This window comes from Grammomys surdaster, unplaced genomic scaffold (assembly GCF_004785775.1).
Source record: "Grammomys surdaster isolate TR1022 unplaced genomic scaffold, NIH_TR_1.0 332383, whole genome shotgun sequence".
Taxonomy (NCBI): Eukaryota; Metazoa; Chordata; class Mammalia; order Rodentia; family Muridae; genus Grammomys; species Grammomys surdaster.
The window spans coordinates 1-18,654 of NW_021627639.1; the positions used below are offsets into that span (position 1 = coordinate 1).

The 18,654-nt window shown below is 40.9% G+C and overlaps 1 protein-coding gene across 1 annotated transcript; it reads left to right on the forward strand.

The window, feature by feature from the left end:
* The first annotated feature begins 2,819 nt into the window (after window positions 1-2,819).
* LOC114616527 (oligosaccharyltransferase complex subunit OSTC) lies at window positions 2,820-16,924 on the forward strand. Its single transcript, XM_028761969.1, has 4 exons — window positions 2,820-3,015; window positions 7,798-7,891; window positions 10,061-10,258; window positions 16,358-16,924. The coding sequence occupies exons 1-4, from the start codon at window positions 2,877-2,879 to the stop codon at window positions 16,374-16,376; spliced, it is 450 nt and encodes a 149-aa protein (XP_028617802.1). The 5' UTR covers window positions 2,820-2,876; the 3' UTR covers window positions 16,377-16,924.
* Window positions 16,925-18,654: the final 1,730 nt, after the last annotated feature.

Consider the following 18,654-nt stretch of genomic DNA (forward strand, 5'->3'; position numbering starts at 1 on the left):
AAGAAAAAGAAAAAGAAAAAGAAAAAGAAAAAGAAAAGAAATAGCACCTTAGAAAAAAACATGGGGTGATCCAGAGGCAGGAGATGATGTCTCTGGGCTAGTGATGCCAGAGATGCAGAGCAGGAAACAACCAAAGATTCCGGGGCTGGAGAGATGGCTCAACGATTAAGAGCACTGTCTGTTCTTCCAGATAGTCCTGAGTTCAATTCCCAGCAACCACATGGTGGCTTATCACAACCATCTGTAACGGGATCCGATGCCACCTTCTGGTGGTGTCTGAACAGCTACAGTGTGTACATACGTAAAGTAAATAAATAAATCTTAAAAAAATATACGAAGGAAGCACAATTGTCAGGTGACACGCTGAAGAGTCTCAAGCAATAGAAGAGGCTCATTCACTGACCTAGTCAACACATAGCTAATGGGTCCCTGAACTTATGACACCGAGTTTCTGACCATAACAAATATCCACCATCACTAGAATACAAGAAGACCTATACTATACTATAACCTAGTTTAGAGAACACAGCTGATATTGAAACCAGAAAGTAACTGCCATGTTATAACTGGGAACTCTTTAAACTTTTAAACATAAAATTAATATACATATTACATACAAATGTTGTTCCTATGTAATTGGTAATACTTGCAATTTTGGAAAAGGCATAATCTATAATTTCATCACACATGTTTGTTTTTATTGTCCTTTAGACTTTCTGCAATGCACGGTGCCTGAAAAATACACACAACGAATGAGTCAGTTCTCCACATGCCTGTTTTTATTCCTGCTTGTCTTCATTTCTTTTCTTTTTTTTTTGTTTTGTTTTTTTGTTTTTCGAGACAGGGTTTCTCTGTGTAGTTCTGGCTGTCCTGGAACTCACTGTGTAGACCAGGCTGTCCTCGAATTCAGAAATCTGCCTGCCTCTGGCTCCCAAGTGCTGGGATTAAAGGCGTGTGCCACCACCGCCTGGCGCTTGTCTTCATTTCAAACCTGCTATGAGCATCTCTTCATTTCAGGAAAAACAGACTTCTTTGGCATCACGTGTACAGGTTCTCCAGTATCTCACTATATTGATTTCTCATCATATATTTATTTAATCCACCCATTCTTAATTTAGTATTTCAAAGTTTTAGAAATAAAGATTGATCTTAGTTTAAAAAACAATGTGTCTTAAAACTAATGAGGTTTCTTCAAATTAAGAACTTTTCAGAGGGCTGGTGTTTTGTTCTATCCTGGAACCTGATAAAAAAGAGAAAGAAAAACAAAAGTAATTATGCAGTGAAAAGGATCTGGGCAATGTCATTCCAGATTTGTGAGTTAATAAAATACAAGTATAATATGACCCAGTTTGGCAAGTTACCCGTATGTATGTTTTTGAACAATACTTAATTTTTACAGCAGCATCATGCTTGCCTAGAAATGCAATGTCCCCTTTATAAAACTCAAATGTACTTTCTCCCTGCAAAGAAGAAACAAACTCCTTTTCTCTATTTTTGGATAATAACTGTTCCTTTTCCTTCTTTGTTATCTAATAAGTAGTGAAAGGTCAAATGTTAATAGTAAATTTTATTTTACTTGTTGTAGAGGAGTAGGAGACAGAAAGAAAAATAAAGCGACTGCATAAAATATTCACATTAAAATAAGGAAGAATAGTTATAACTGTTGTGGTGATCGTTTCTGTGCCTTGTCAAAGGTCACAGCCATATGTACATATACATATACATACACATACACATATACATATATTTTCACCTACCAGTTCACAGTTCTTATTCCTGTTGCTCATAAATAACTAATAGTAGATGTTTTTAGTTCCCTGACTCCTGCTGTGGCCCTAATTTTAAAATCTGAATGGTTCACATTTCTATCTCTATTGGCTTGTCACGTTCCTTAAGCTTTTCATCATAGGAAAAGGGACTAAGAGGCACCGCAATGGAACTTCTGTATTCCAAATACATTTTTTCCTCTCCTTGCTATTATACAATAGCAACCCGTTATTTCCTTGATCGATCAGGATTATTGGCTTTAGCCAGTAAAGTCTTTTCTTATTTACATTTGATGCTTTGGTAGGAGGACACCTGAAGTAGCCAGGTGGCAGGACTTTCCAATTTTAGTATTTATACTGCTGAAGCCAGCGCCTTACTAAGCAGGTAATTAAGATGAGAAACCAGAATGACTTCAAGATTTTTGGCCTGAGTGATTTTTTACCAACACTCGGGTTACTGAGAAGAGACAAAGCTGAGAGAACTACAAATGGTCCAGAGTAATATTTTGTTCTGTCACAGTTTGTGCTAGGCATAGACTGGGTTTGTTTGTTTTTGTTTTTTTATAGAGACCATACTACTTTGGAAATTATTGCCAATTAGCGTCACTATACAGCATGGAGAAAAAGCTCAGAGAATTAGAGCTTTTTCAAGCCCCAAGGGTTAACCTCCAATATTAAAAAGGAGCACAATTCTAAAGTTTCGTTCATTCTCCAGCCCTGTGAACTTAGAGTTTCCAACAGCCAATCAGCCTCCAAGTACGTGGCGTCAGTAAGTGGGCGAGGCAGTGGGATGCTAATCTCTCCGCTTCTCTGGCTTGGCCACGTAGGACGCCTTGTAGGTCCTGGAAGGTATATAATAAACAACTATCTCTCAGCAAGAAAAAAGCTTCTAATCCACACTGAAGCTTAAGAACGCCCGTTATTATATGTTTTTAAATATATATACCTTATCCGGTTAATGTGGTATCTTTTTTTTCTACAGTAAATATGCTGTCTGCTGCTGACTTTTACGGACCTGTGGTCCTCGGCTCACGCATGCGCAATAGCTAGGGAAGGCGGGCGTGTTTCCGGGCGGCTGGAGGCCGGAGGGCTGGCCCTACCGCTCGGGACATGGAGACTCTGTACCGAGTCCCGTTCTTAGTGCTCGAATGTCCCAACCTGAAGCTGAAGAAGCCACCCTGGGTGCACATGCCGTCGGCTATGACGGTGTACGCCCTGGTGGTGGTATCTTACTTCCTCATTACCGGAGGTAACTCGGCCGTGATGGGTCGGGTGGGCGCGCAGGCTGCTCGCTCTGGAGGCGCGTGGCCGCCGAGCCGGGCCCGCGTAGGTCTGCTGGCAGAGTGGAGCTCGGTTCACGCGTTTTTCTGGAGAGCAATGGTCTCCTCTTTGCCCACCCTCTCCTTCGAGAGCCGAGTTGAATATAATTGTCAAGCCCAGCTAGTTCTTATTACTTGCTATACGTTGTCAAGCCCAATTAGTTCTTATTACTTGCTATACATTGTTTGGGACTTGGGAACATCATTTTCGAATCACTGTGTTTCTGTGGTAGGAGACTTTTAAACTAATCTTGTGGCCCCTGGAATCTTGGAAGAGATCTGACAACCATTGAGTTTGTTAGCTCAGACACCAGGGGCTTGGGTTGCTTTATGCCAAATCATAGAAATGAGAAAAGGAACTTACGGAAACCACGGTTTTTGAGAAGTACGTGAGATTGGAATTGAGGCTTGCAAAAAGATGCTGTGGACTTTTGCTTCCTTTGGGGACAGTCTTTGTGAGAAGCCTCAGCTTTCCATTGGGCCACAGTTTGGGTGTTTTAAAGATGGGATTGGAGGAAATTCCCTGCTCCAACCACTGGGTCAGAATGGAAGGGGCACATTTTGTACATTTACTGTTTAGAGGGCAGAAAATGGGACTCAGAAAATACAAGGAAAGCAGAGTTTTTCGGATATCTGTCACCGAATCCCTTCAGAGGAAAAATGCAAAGGGTGTGGCTTTGCCTATTGGTGAGTTGGCAGTCCGTCTGCAGTCTCAGCATCCTTGGGAGCGCCAGTTCCAGGATTTATTCAGGCTTGTGCTTTTGGAATTTAGGAAGTAGTGTATGTAATTCAGAAAATTAAAAAGATCTTAGGTTAGCAAGAGTAGGTCAACTTTTTTAGGGTGTGTGTGTGTAGACATTGCTACTGTTTAAATGTTTTAAGACTGCTTGGCATATTTGAAGAGGTAGGAGACAGTATTTAACTGTAGGGTTGACATTCTACGGAGCTTAAATTAACGGAGATGCCAAACGCCGCTTTAAAGATATTTTTGTTGTTTAAGAAAAAAAGCTATTACCTGGTGAGCATTAACTTTTGCTCAGCATATTAAGCAGTGAATATGGAACTTAATGCATTTGGTTTTAAGAACTTAAATGTTCATTCTTGCCAGTCTGTTTCTTGACTTTTGCTTCCTTTGGAGACAGTTTTTGTGAGAAGCCTCAGCTTTCCATTGGGCCACAGTTTGGGTATTTTTAAAATGGTGTTGGAGGAATTCTCTGCTCCAACCACTCGGTCAAAATGGAAGGACAGATTTGTACATTTACTGTTTGGCTTCTAGAATGGACAGGCTTCTAAAAACTGAATATACCTAAGCAATGTTGCTGAGAAGGACAAACGTTACTGATTTTCTGTTAACTCAGTGCTGGGATGACAACAAAGAAAATATAATTACTCTGCCCTCCATAGAGTGTAGTGGAGGCATGCTAAATACCACTTACTTGCTTTCTGTTACATAGAAGAGTTGGAAGCATTCATTCCAGTGTGTTTCCTGAAGAAATGACGTGTGTTAGTCTGAGTTTGGATGCTTACAAGGGTCATACTAGAAAAGAAAAAAAAAAAAGTATGGACAAACGTGGGACCAGGAGACCAGTGAGGTGTCTTGTTTACTTAGATCAGGGCTTCTGGCGTTTTTCCTCCTATGTGACCCAACTTTTCCTGATAGATTTTTGAACAACCTTGGGTAAATAGGCATATAAAATAGGTAAAATGTCAAGCTTCTACTGATAGTAACTAGTAAACTTACTTTACAACAATTTGGTAGATACACAATTGTGCTAGGTTTTTTGTTTTTTTTTTTTAATGTATACACGTACATATGCATTTATGCCTGCCACTCAGAAGGGGACACTAGATCTTATCTTAGATGGTTATAAGCCACCATGTGGTTGCTGGGATTGAACTTAGGTCCTCTGAAAGAGCAGTTAGTACTCTTATCCTCTGAGCCATCTCTCCACCCCCTGTTGTGCTCGCTCTTTCTTTCTTTCTTTCTTTCTTTCTTTCTTTCTTTCTTTCTTTCTCTTTCTTTCCTCCTCCTCCTTCTCTTCTTCTTCTTCTTCTTTTTTTTTTTTTTTTTTTGGTTTTTCGAGACAGGGTTTCTCTGTGTAGCCCTGGCTGTCCTGGAACTCACTCTGTAGACCAGGCTGGCCTCGAACTCAGAAATCCACCTGCCTCTGCCTCCCAAGTTCTGGGATTAAAGGCGTGCGCCATCACTGCCCGGCATGTTGTGCTATTTCTTAAAGCTGAAAGCAAATTCACATACTAATGAGATGGATGTGCTTATGTGTTTTCTATGAAGAATGGAATCTTAGCTGAATAGTTGATACTGCAGGATGGAGAGCAGCTTTGGTGTTCTTCAGAGTCTGATATTTTGGGTTTATAATTACAAATACTGAGAACTTTGCTTCCCCATATATATGTATTGTGAAATAAGAAATATGTTTAGGACCATCTCAGAAATTGTTGGAAATTTTGCCCTAATTCACAGCTAAAATTCATTTAACAATTTTTAAAGAAACTCAAACAGCAATTTAAAAAACTAATACACAATACAGTCTAACAATACTAATTTGCTACTTAACATCTTGTTTTCAGGAGAGCAGATTGTGTGAGTGTAGCACTATATAGTGAAAGCAACCATAATTCATAGTATACAGTCATCTGGAGACTGAGCTCAGATGTTTCAGGCACTGCATAGTGGGGCGTGTGCTCCGTGTGAAGGGCATGTACTGCGTTCAGGCTGTAGTCAAGTCTCCAACTGCACACATGAAACTCCGAGTTCATTTTTCAGCTTGCAAGTTCGCGAGCCTTTTACTGGTGGCATTTAAAAAATCTCCACAGTTAGTTGTGTGAGATCCCTGTTACAGTCTGCAGTTTAAGAAGCTATGATTTAGGTTATAATGCTAACTTGGGTTGCAGTGGTTCTAATTAGTCTTTTGTCTGTTTAGTTTGTTTTGTTTGCTTTTGAGAAATGAGGTTATAAACTAGAGCAGGTGTTTCTGGAAAGACGTGACTAGAAAGAAGCCTTTGACTTTGGCAAACTGTAGGTCATGGGCAGGCTTAGCACTGTTGAGGATGGCAGAGGCCAGGATACATATAGGGCTAGTTTGCTTAATTCTTTCCAAGACCATGTGTTTAAGAAAAGCAGAAAAGTGTTAGGAAGGTCTAAAGAAAGGAAGGAAGAAAGGAAGGGTTGATATAAGGACAGAGAGCTTGAAAAGACAAGACCAAGAAGTTACTCAAAGAATGAAGTTCCTGAGAAGGAAATTGGGAGTAGAGTGAGAGGAAGGACTCCTTGTGTAGCTGAGAGAAGAGGCGAGTGAATGCAGGTGCCAGCCAGCCCTTGTACATTTGTCAGGGGAAAGGTAAGGGGATCCTGTGATTGTTTGGTCAGGCTACAGTGAAGGGGACAGGCCTGCTACTGAATAGGAAAAGCTGGAGTTGAGGCTGTTTAATGGTGGGAGCCAAGTGGTGCTGGCCTTTAATCACAGCACTCTGGAGGCAGAGTTGGAAGCCAACCTGCTTCCGAAACAGCCAGAGTTCTAGGACAGTCAGGGATACACAGAGAAACCTTGGGGAAAAGAAAAAGTGGGAAGGTAAGAGATTGTAGCCCTCAGTGGAAGCTGAAAATGTTGCTGAACATTATTGATCATTGGCTGAGTAAGTGACTATCCCAGTCCTCAGGAGGCTGAGGCAGGGAGACAAGTTTGAGGCCTCCTGGATTGTAAAGTGAGTTCTATGCCAGGCTACAGAATGAGAACCCCTCTCAACCAACCAAAAAGAAAGAGCAAGAACATTTCCTTAGGCCTCTCTCGGTTTGCAGAAGTGAATTCAAGGGTATGTGGCTTTATTTTGTGTGCTAAGTAGAACTGTAGTATTGCGCTCCCTTGTGGAGTCATTCTAGAGCAGGGCTTCTTCACCTTCTTAATGCTGCTTCGACCCTTAATGTACCTCCTCATGCTGCACTGACTCCAACCATAAAACTGTTTCATTGATATTTCATAGCTGTAACTTTGTTGTTAGGAATTGTAAGTATCTGATAGGCAGGACATCTGCAGGATATGTGACCCTGTGGGAGTTTGAGATCTTCAGGTCGAGAACTGCTGTTCTATAGTATTAGCTTGTGTTAGTGAGTTTCTTTTGTGAACCTGGCACTTCCTTGAGAGATAATATTGTTTAGATGCCATTCTAAACATTGCTCTGAAGAGACATCATGAACAAGGCAACTCTTATAAAAGAAAACATTTAATTGGGACTGGCTTATAGTTTCAAAGGTTCAGTCCATTATCCTTATGGTAAGAAGCATGGCAGCCTACAGGTAGACATGGTGCTGAAGGAGCTGAAAATTCTACATCTTGATCAGCAGGCAGCAGAAAACTCTGTGTGTTTTACACTGGGCGTAGCTTGAGCATTTAAGACCTCAAAGCCCACCTCCACAGTGACACACTTCCTCTGGCAAGGGCACACCTCCTCCAATGAACACACCTCCTAATGCACCACTTCCTGTGGCCAAACATTTTAACATACGAATCTATGGGAGTCACAGCTATTTGAAACCACCACACTAAAAATCAGACTATCTGGATCTTCTTTGATTATAATAATACAATCAAAGCAGGCTTCTTTATGTATAGGTAAGTCCCATTTAAATGTAATTAGAGGCAATTAAAACTAGAGACCTATGAGAAATCTAGTTTGTACTGTTGTCTTTCGTTTAGGAATAATCTATGATGTTATTGTTGAACCTCCAAGTGTTGGCTCAATGACTGATGAACATGGCCATCAGAGACCAGTAGCTTTCTTGGCTTACAGGTAAAAGATACCGTTTTGTACAACTTGGTGATGGGAAAGAAGGTTGTTGGCATGCCTCATTATTCAAAGGTAGAAAGCAGAGTGTGGTAGATGGTATATGACTGTAACTCCTAAGGCAATGCAAATGAAATATGGTAAAAATGCTGTGGGACTTATCTGCGTTTAGAAGCATTTGTTTTAAAATGTGACATCCTTATAAAACAAGGCAAGAACATAGAAGTAGAACTGTATTATTAATTTATTAGACAGTAAGGTATATCTTAGTGATTGGTAGATCACCAACCTAAAGGTTGATTTAAAATGAAAATGACAGACTGTTCTGGGGTCAGCAAACTACAGTCATTTTTGGTAACATTTTATGGGAATTAGCAAACCTATTTATATTACCATATAAATACTAGACACTAGTTGATTGCATCACAGAGTGCCTAATTGATTAATTATAGCTGTTCTTAAGCTGAGCTGAGTGACATAAACCATGTGGTCTACAGGCCCAAGTTATTTGGTTATTTAGGTCCTGGAGAGCAACTCTGGGGTCTCGTGTGTAGGCAAGGAATGACCCTTTGTGATAACTATGTGGACACTTTACAAAACAAGATTATGGACCCCCAAATACTGTTACTGTAAATAAACAATTTTGAGAGCTTATGAATTCCATTTCACCAAGGAAACACATTCTAGCATGGTTTGATTAACCTGGGCAGTGCTGAGCCCATTGCTGTCTGGAGCCCACTTGATGTGTAGCCCCCTAAAGCAAGGTGTATTTACATTTGTATTATTATATACATAGACTGTTCCTGAGAGGTTTATTGTGCTTCCCTGGGGTGGGAGTTAAACTGACAAATACGATTTTAGGGAAACTTTTCAAAGTATCTTTTTTTATTTCTTTAGCACTTTAAAAATTACATTGTGTTGTGTACACCATACCATAGTAGAGGTCAGAGACAACCTGCAAGTTTGCTCTTGCCTTTCACCATGTAGAGTGTAGACACTGAACTCAGGTCTTCAGATGCGGCATCAAGTGCTCCTTCCTGGTGAGCTATATTGATGGCTCCATAGGACTTTTTCCTGCATTGTTGAATTTGGAATATGGTATCATGTTATGTTTTTTTAAAATATTATGTTTTCAATGAAATCAGTTAAATGAAAAATATGATATACCTTCTTTATTAATAGCAGTTGATAACCATCTCTTGGACAGAAATTTGCTTTCTCTAAGAATTCAACATACTGTGTCAGATACAGGTTGTTGAGCTCGCTCAGCTCATCAGGGAAGGGCACGTGATGCCAATCTTGAAAGCCTGGGTTCAGTAGTTCAGTCCCAGGACCTCCACATGCATGCCATGCATATTTGCCCCCCTAAAAAATCACATACAAATATGCATGAAACAATAAAAATTAATAAAATATTTTAAAAAAGGAAAATCAGATACAAGCACACACAAGTTTACATGTAAGGGTTTGCAGATTGCTGGAGATGTTGTTGGGTCATGGGGTCTTAGTTAAGAATTCATGCTTTAAAAATACTTCACTTTGAAATGAGAAATTTCTTTTTTTTTTTTAAGTGATTTACTTATTTATTTTATGTATATGAGTACAATATTGCACTCTTCAGACCCCATTGCAGATGGTTCTGAGGCACCATGTGGTTGCTGGGAATTGAACTCAGGACCTCTGGAAGAGCAATCAGTGCTTTTGACCACATCTGTCCAGCCCAAAGATGTTTAACTTTTAAAATAACTAATATGTGTATTGATCTTTCTAGACAGTTTTGTTAGTTGATGCTTTTTAAAACTCTTAAAGAAAGCTACATGATGACTAGGTTTTATTGTTTTATTTTTTGTGGTGCTTGGGCTAAACCTTGAATGTGTTTGTGCTGGGTAAGTTCTCCCAATGAACTACATCCCCAGCCAAGACAGGTTTTTACTTGTTTTGTACATTGTTGTATACCTAGAATCTATGCTTGCTGTGTCATAAGCTTTTCAGTAAATAATCTGTTGAATGAATGAAAAGATGACTAAAAGCATAATCAGTAGTTGTAAGGGTAAGAATAAAATGTCAGCACAAATTGGTTTAACATAAAACAGAAACAAGGATTTCAACCTAAAGGAAAAAAAACATTAATTTTCTAGTAATGTTCATTTTCTTTGCTGTGGTTTTGTTTTTCAGAGTAAACGGACAGTATATTATGGAAGGGCTTGCGTCCAGCTTTCTGTTTACAATGGGAGGTTTAGGTTTCATAATCCTGGACCGATCCAATGCACCAAATATACCAAAACTCAATAGATTTCTTCTCCTTTTCATTGGCTTCGTCTGTGTCCTACTGAGTTTCTTCATGGCTAGAGTATTCATGAGAATGAAATTGCCGTAAGTAAAATACTTTGTATAATAAGCAGTTTAACTTTTGTTATGAATTGGTATAATAATTACTAGGACAACATAAATTCATAGATTTAATTTAATACTCATTTAAATGTGAAAAATATCCAAGAACTAAAGAAATTTGTGACTTGCCTCGGGTCATAACTACAGTTACAATAAAGCTGAGACCAGGAGGTCTTCCTGGCTTCCCGACTTTCTCCCCATGCGTGTTGATGAGAGTTTGGTTCTGCCTGCTGCCTCAGCCCCACTGACTGGAGGGAACTTGTTTTTCTGTGATGGGCTTTCTGGTTACTGTATCAGATTCCAGTAATAATAATGAGAGTAAAGAGGATATGTCAAGCCTTGGGCTGCGGTTGTTACTTCATTATTGGTATAAGTTGCTTATTTCTAACTGAAAAGCAAAATATTTTGTCAGCTGGCATGATGCCACAGTGGAAAATGCTACTCCATGAAACCTTGTCTCATGACAGAATTGTTAAAAATACTGTATAAAAGAACTCTTTGGATACATGGACAAGGTTCATAAAACACAAACGATTCCTTTGGTTTGGTTTGTGATTGGAGTTTTGCAGTGCTGGAAACTTCAGAGCCATTATGCGTGTTAGACATTGTCTAGAGTTACTGTGGCTTTGATAAACATCTTGACCAAAGGCAGCTTGAGGGGGAAAGAGTGTGTTTAATTATATATCTTAGTCCATTGAGGGCAATCAAGGTAGAAACTCAAACATGAAGGAACCTGGAGACAGGAGCAGATGCAGAGGACATGGAGGAGTGCTGCTTACTGTCTAGTCCCTCATGGCTTGTTCAGCTTCCTTTTCTACAGAACCCAAGACCACTAGCTCAGGGATGGCCACACTCGAAATAGGCTGGACCCTCTCATATCAGTTACTAATTAAGAAAATTCCCTATAGTCTTGCCTCCAGCCCAACCTTAGAGAGGCATTTTTTTTTTCAACTGAGGTTCCCTCCTTTCAGATGACACTCTAGTTTGTGTCAAGTTGACATAAAATGAGTCAGGACAGGCAGGTATATTCTGCCACTATGCTATATGCCCAGTTCCTATAAATGAATGTTTACATTGAGGTCCCATCCCTAAAGTATCTTCTTAAATATGCAAATATTAGAAGATAAAGAAATCTCAGTTAGGGAGATGGCTCAGCAAGTAAAGTGTTGCTTCATAGCATGAGGCCCCAAGTTCATATTCCTGGTTGCCATGTAAAAGCTGGGATGAGGATGCATGTCTCAATCTGATGCTGGGGAGCAGAGACAGGCTGATGTCTGGGGCTCACTGGCCAGCCAGCACTGCCCGTGTACACATACACACAAACATACATACACAGGTGCCATACACACCAAAGGAAGGAAGGACGGAAGGAATAACAAGCACATCTGGTCCCACGCATTTTGGATACAGATTTCAGCCTGCATGAAGAAAACCCATTAAGCCTTAGACAGGAAGTACTGTCCCATAAGATAGGAGAAAGGATTGTGTTTTGTTTTTGAGACAGTTTCTTTCTGTGTATCCCTTGCTGGCCTTGAACTCACAGGGATCTGCCTTCTGAGTGTTGGATCAAAGGTGTGGGACCAGCTTGGATTGGGTCTTTTTTTTTTTCCAATCTATTTACTTATTTATTTAACACCCCAATTTCCCCGCCCTCCTCCCAGTCCCACGCTTATAAATCCCCCTCCCCATTACCTCTTTCCCTCTTCAGAGAAGGGGGAGCCCCCCCCCCATGGTACCACCCCATCTTGGGACATCTAACCACAGATCTAAGTGCATCCTTTCCCACTGAGGCCCAGCTAGGTAGTTCAGTTAGGGAAGGGGGATCCAATGTCAGGCAGCTGAGTCAGAGACAGCCTCAGTCGTTAGAGGACCCATAGGAAGACCAAGATGCACATCTGCTACAAATGTGTAGGGGCCTCGGTCCAGCCTCTGTATGCTCTTTGGTCATCTGGATTGCATGTTTTAATGTAATATTATTTAAAGATTTTTCCTTTTTATTGAAAATAAACTCTTTTCTCACATAATATATCCTGATAACAGTTTTCCCACCCTCTGTTCCTCCCAGTTCCTCCACACCTCCTCTCCTACCTGGAGCCCCTCCCTTTCTGTCTTCATTAGAAAAGAACAGGTTTCTAAGAGATAATATTAAAATCAAATAAAGTGGGCTGGAGAGATGGCTCAGCAGTTAAGAGCACTAGTTGCTCTTCCAGAGGTCCTGAGTTCAATTCCCAGCAACCACATGGTGACTCACAACCATCTGTAATGGAATCTGATGCCCTCTTCTGGTGTGTCTGAAGAGAGTAATGGTGTACTCATATACATTAAATAAATAAACAAACAAACAAACCTTTTTAAAAAAAAAAATCAAATAAAGTATAATAAGATAAAACCATTGCACTGAAGTTGTACAGACAAACCAACAGAAGGAAAAGCGTCCACGAGAAGCACAAGAATTAGAGACCCCTCATTCACACTCAAGAGTATAAAAACAGTACACTGGAAGCCATAAAGATTATTGGGATTCAGAAAATTTAAATGTTTTTAGAAGAAAGGTAAATTATTGGTTTGTAGAAATACGTAATTCCAATTGAGGTTGTTAATTTGAAATTCAGAAGCATTTGCTAAAGAAACAAGTAGTTCTGGCTTAATTTGAAGGTGATAGAATTTTTAATATATTCTGATTTTACCTCTGGCAAGCCAAATACAGAGGTTACCTTCGTAATCTAATTTATTCTGTAGAGAGCTCTATTAAGCATCTATCTTAATTCTTGTTCCATGGCTATAATAATTCACCATGACCGGCTTCGGGCTCCAGAGGTAAACGTCCATGACGGTGGAGCATGGTGGCAGGAGCTAGAAGCTGAGAACTCAGACACACCTTCAACTACAAACACAAAGCAGAGTGCTGGGAGTGAGTGCCACGGGTCTCTAAACTCCCAAAGCCTGCCCTCAGTGTCATGCTTCTTCCAACAGGGCCACATGTCCCAACAGTGTCCAAAGTGTACACATCCCGTGACTGTGGTGTACGTTTGTCATCCAGAGTCTCTCGGCATCATGCATTGGTCGTGCTAATCTGTTAGTATTTCACATGTCCGTGTGTTAGTCTGTCCTCTGCCTGGGATGTCTATGCTGTGCTAGTGAGGCTGCTGATCCTGGAGTCATAGCCCAACTCAGCTCTCATGGGGCCTTTGTCAGCTAAGGGTCTGTGTGGCTGTGGAGTCCTGTAGGCTTCTGTCTTCTGTCAGAGGGAGCATGTGCACCCAGCCTTGTATGAAAACCTGGACACTCCAGCTGTTCTTTTCTCTGCCTGTTAGGGATACTTCACCACAGCCTGGTAGAGTCTGCTATAGGGGGAGACTGGTGCTTCCCATAGCACTGAGACATTCTTCTTTCAAAGCTGTGCTGTGGTGTTACACACATGTAATTCCTGCATTTGAGAAGTGGAGGTGGAGGAACCAGGAGTTCAAGCCCAGCTTCAACTATAGCAAGTTTGAAACCACCTGGGATACGTGGGACACTGTTTCAAAAAACAACAACAACAAAACCTCAAAATCTCGTCTAAAGTACTTAAATTTTATTATCATCTTAAACATTTACACTCAGAAAATAGTATATATTTTTTCATTTCTGAGCTGTAAGTTCAGTGTGTTAACCCAGTTGGTTATAAGCTCATGACCTTGAGTGACCCCCTTGCTTCAGTCTTCTGAGTTACCCATGCCCAATTTGTCCCCAGTACAGCCGGACAGTGTGAGCATGAAGTGTAAATTTGCCTCAGTGCCTTAGGGTGATTTCAACTTGTATTTATACATAATACTACTTCTAAGATTTTCTTTATGCTTCAGTGTTACTGACACTTTTCTTGGTTGTCAGTGTGTGCCTGTTTTAGGCTTTTTTTTCTCTTGGGGCTTGGCTGGTTAGTCTGTATTGTGAGAAAATAGATAGCCTCTTTTAATACGTTTTATTGTAATTGAGACAGTAATTGTACATATTTACAGACTACAGTGACACACACCTATACACCACATGTGAGGAGTATTAGGTTATCCAGATGTATGCTGTACTTAGTAGCTGTGTTCAGTTTGTAGTAGAGGAAGCGGCTGGGGAATCTGCCTCCAGGAGCTCCTAGACTTTGGATTGGTTCTATGAACTTGTTTCAGATTCCAGATCTGCTCAGTAAAGTTAGCAATGCACTACTCTAGAGACTGGCAGGTTAAGGGGAAAAGTGTTTTATGTGCCACTAAGTATAATGTGTTGTTGTTGTTGGGAACAATCTTAGAGTTTGGAGTTTGATCACAGTGCCAAAAAGAGAGAAATAAACCACTACTGCTTCTGTAAGTGAGGTGGGATTGTTTCTAGGATACTGGAGAAGATGATAGGGGTAGGCATGGGGACACTGCCTAATGCCATTTCTGCTCTTTCCTGGTCTAGTGTGTGGACCAGTGAACAGCCCCATGCAGTGTCGGACTCTTGGATATAAAATAAGATTAGGGCTGGCAGGCTGGCTCAGCAGGTAAAGGCTCCTCTGCTGCCTGACAAACTGGGCTCCAGCCTCAAAACTCACTTGGTAGAAGGAGATAGCTCGCTCCTCTGAGTTTCGTCTCATGGCATACATGCACACACATACACACACACACACACACATACACACACACACAAACACACACACACACGACACACAAATGCTTTTTTAAAATATAAACTGAGGAACCATTTACTTTATTTCACACATGCTTTTGCCTTCTTTTTGGCAGTGCTGGGGCTGGAGCCCAAAGCCTCTCTCATCTAGTCAGATGCTCTCCACTGAGCTACACCCGAGCCCAGTACCCTCTTAGGACTATTGCAAGGATTATGTGTAATCATGCCCTACTCCTGTCAGTGCTAACCCAGCCCAGTTCCTGCCTTAATGTGCCTTAAGAAGGGACTGAGTGATTGTGGAGATAATGGTTGCCGGAAGAGAAAAGCAGTACTTCATGGTTTCTGTATGTAGGTTGTTTTTAATTAAATCTATTTGTGTGTGTGCATGTGTGTAGGGGAGCATGTGACATGGCATATGTATAGGTCAGAGGATAGAGGGAACTGGTTCTCCTCTTCCTCCATGTTGGCCCCTGGTACTGAGCTCAGGTCATTTTGGGCAGCAAGCAGTCTTACCTACTGGACTGTTTTTACTGGCTTTGATTGTGTTTTTGAGTTCTTGGTTTGTTTAGATTGTATTTATTTGTAGAATTCTCATTAGCCTGAATATAATAACTATGGATTACAAAATTGTGTGGTCTATAAGAAAGGACCAAATAATTCCAGGAGTGGCCATGATATACGAGAAAACTGAGTGATGTTTGGTCAGACTAACCCAGTGAATAGTAAGGGCCCATCACAGAGGGGACACTCTGGGAGTCTCAGTGAGTACTGTGTAGTCAGTCATTTGGTAGTGTGGCTAGTAGCACAGCATTTTTCAGAGTTTTGTTCTGATCCTGCACATTTCCCCTTGGTGGTAGATTTCAGGAGCTCATCGCAGAAGGCCTGGTTGGGACCTGAGTACCACATTCAGTTCCTTAAAGGGGCTTTGGGGTCTGCTACACCTTCAATGAAAGCAGCTTCAGCTTTGGTGTCATCTTTAGGCACAGCTTAAGACTGCATCTGTTTTCTGGACACTTCCAACAGAGGCAGATCGATATCTTTGCAGTTTGGGGACTCAGGATCAGCTCCAGGCATGCTATTCCTGGCTTTCCCAGTGCCTCCTCTAGTATGACGGGCTTTGGAATCCAAGCTAGTTTCCATAAAAAGGTTTGATTTTTGTTATAATTTTGAGAGTCCAAAGATTGATTCTGTCTGTTAACTTTGGCTTTATATTTGTAATCTTCATTTTTCTGCATCTTCATGTATAATTGTATGTTATTTTGCATATCGCTGTGATGTTTTCAGAGGAAAGAGAACAGGAAGCCTAGTTATGTGTTATCATGAACCAAGGGTGATGATGAGGAATGGCAGTGACGTTGGGGATTGTCATCAGATTCCTAGTAGGCAGGCACGTTTGAGTGGTTGTTTCCTGGTCACCTTTTGTGTTGATGACTTCTGTCTCTGCAGGGGCTACCTGATGGGCTAGTACCTTTTCAGAAGAAATCAGTGCCTCCCGGATTTGCTCCTGTTAATAAAGTTCTAAAGGCTGAACCACTCCCTTGTGCAATGTGGAAAAGAATGAAGAGCAGCGTGAACACTGCATTGAGTGGCACCCTAGCAAGCACAGCAAAGCTAGGACTGGAAGTCACGGTCGCAGAGACAAGTTCACTACAGTATTTTTCCTGATGACCCATCCTCATGTACCAGCTATGTTAAACGGCATTTTTTTTTTCTTAGTTTTTTATTTCTTAAAGAAAATATACTCCTCTTAAAACTTTGGTATTGAATAAAATGATTATTTTTTGAAAACCCATCATCAGTTTTTTGAACATATTTCTGATTTTCAGAAATTAATGCAAATCAAGAAATACATTGTGAGAGCTGAGATATTTGGACAACTGGCCAGTTCCTGCAGTGGTGCTTTGTCTTGAAACGGTGTGTGTGGTACTCTGCATTTCAGATGCATGTGGGAGACTTGTTTCCTGGACAACGTGATGTATGCAAGGAGCAGAAATAAATGATTTTTCTAATTAACATTTTAGAGTGTGTGCTTTTGTTGTTTTGTTTCTGAGACAGGGTCTACTAACCCTGTCTGGCCTAGAATTTGTTATATAGACCAGGCTGGCCTTGAACTCTTAAGAGATCGACCTGCCTCTGCTTTCTGAGTGCTGGGATCAAATATGCTACCAAAACTAGCCTAACTGAATTAACTTTTTGATCTGTAAGTCAGTAAGTTCCTTGTGTTGTTCCTTGGGCACAACCAAGATCTTTAACTGTATTGTTAGGTGTCAGGTCCACAAGTGCCCTCTTCTCCCTAGCAAATGGGCAGACAACCTTCACTGGAGGAGAGTTTCTGGCATTTAGATAAAAGCCAGCATTCCTCGGGAAGTTGTGCAACCTGTTCCTGTCCGCCAGAAGGAGCCACTTCCCTTATCTCTTACATATGCCTCCATTGACGTACCTGCTGCTGCTGATCCAAGCCCATGTGTCCAGGCGCCCTCAGTCCCTAGTCACCAGTACTTGTTCCACAGTCCAGAGCCCCACCCCCCACCCCTGACCTAGTGTCCTGCTCCCCAACCCCTTCTCACTTTCTCTACCTCTGTCTCTGTTCTCTTTCTGGTCTCCACTATTTTCTCCCACTATATGGCTGCCCTAGCCCTCGCCATGTCCAGTCTGTTTCTCTGCTCTAGATTCCTCCAGATGCCTGTGGATGTTTTCTCTTATTTGCAATCAAAACTTTAACCATACCCTGGAGTGGTCATGTCAGCAATTTGTTTACTGTGCCGTCTCATGTATAGAGCGTTAGGGTGCTTCCTGAGGAAGTGGGTCCACAGTTCATCCATAATCCAAGTACAATGTGTGCTCTCATCAGACTGGTAGGTGACAGTTCCTTTCTTATTGGCTATCTGTAACATGTTCTGGACATATTTCTAGACCAGTCTTGTATAGTTTTTCTGGCCATGTCTTTTAGTTCTCTGACACACCATAGCCTTCACTTCTTTCATAGCTTAATTTATTCTAATCATAGAATTTGTAAGTTTACAGTAAGATTTATCCCTCGGTTGAGTCTCCTATGTCTTCCAGTCCCAAGGGTGATTATTAGCAGCTCGTTAGTAAAGATTCATTTACTCAGAGAGCTTTGAACATAGGATGAGGAAGATGAACAAAGGCTCTGTTCTGCAGAGCTGGCGTTCAGTCGACGATAGATCAAACTGTTGATAAGCTGTGAGGTACTCAAATTCAATAGCCAAGGACCAGTGTGGACCAGTAATGTGCAGAGGAGAAGGGTGACTGTGTTTTAAGCTCTGAAAAGGAAAGATGACCCTAATATATAGTTCAAGGCCTGATTCAGTACAAATATAGTTTCTGTTTGACTTTCAGAACATCTTTTAAAACCTTAGGTGCAGTACAGCAAGGTCCTCCTTTTCTCTATTTGTGATACAGTAACAGTTCCTCCTATGTACCACTAGGTGGTGCTACACTAAAGGTATGTTTCTGTTTGAAAAATCTTTGGAAACTTACTTCAAAAGCATTTTTGGGTGATCATTTCTTTACCCAGTACAGTGAAATATTTAGTTAATGTTTAAATCAACATTTTGAAGCATATAATTAATTATATGAAATATTTTGTTGGTAAAATGTACTTTATGTGAAGACACAAATGACCAATACTAGGGATAAAATATTGGGGGGGGGGCACGAGTCAGCATCACAGTGCATAGGAAACTGCTAAGAATTATTTACTAGGTAGGTGAGTGTAGAAT

Bases quoted from the DNA above. Each gene is read 5' to 3' on its own strand.
- LOC114616527 (XM_028761969.1), top strand. From the start codon at position 2,877: ATGGAGACTCTGTACCGAGTCCCGTTCTTAGTGCTCGAATGTCCCAAC. The intron at 3,016-7,797 runs GTAACTCGGCCG...TCTTTCGTTTAG, and splicing joins TTACTTCCTCATTACCGGAG to GAATAATCTATGATGTTATT. The intron at 7,892-10,060 runs GTAAAAGATACC...TTTGTTTTTCAG, and splicing joins GTAGCTTTCTTGGCTTACAG to AGTAAACGGACAGTATATTA.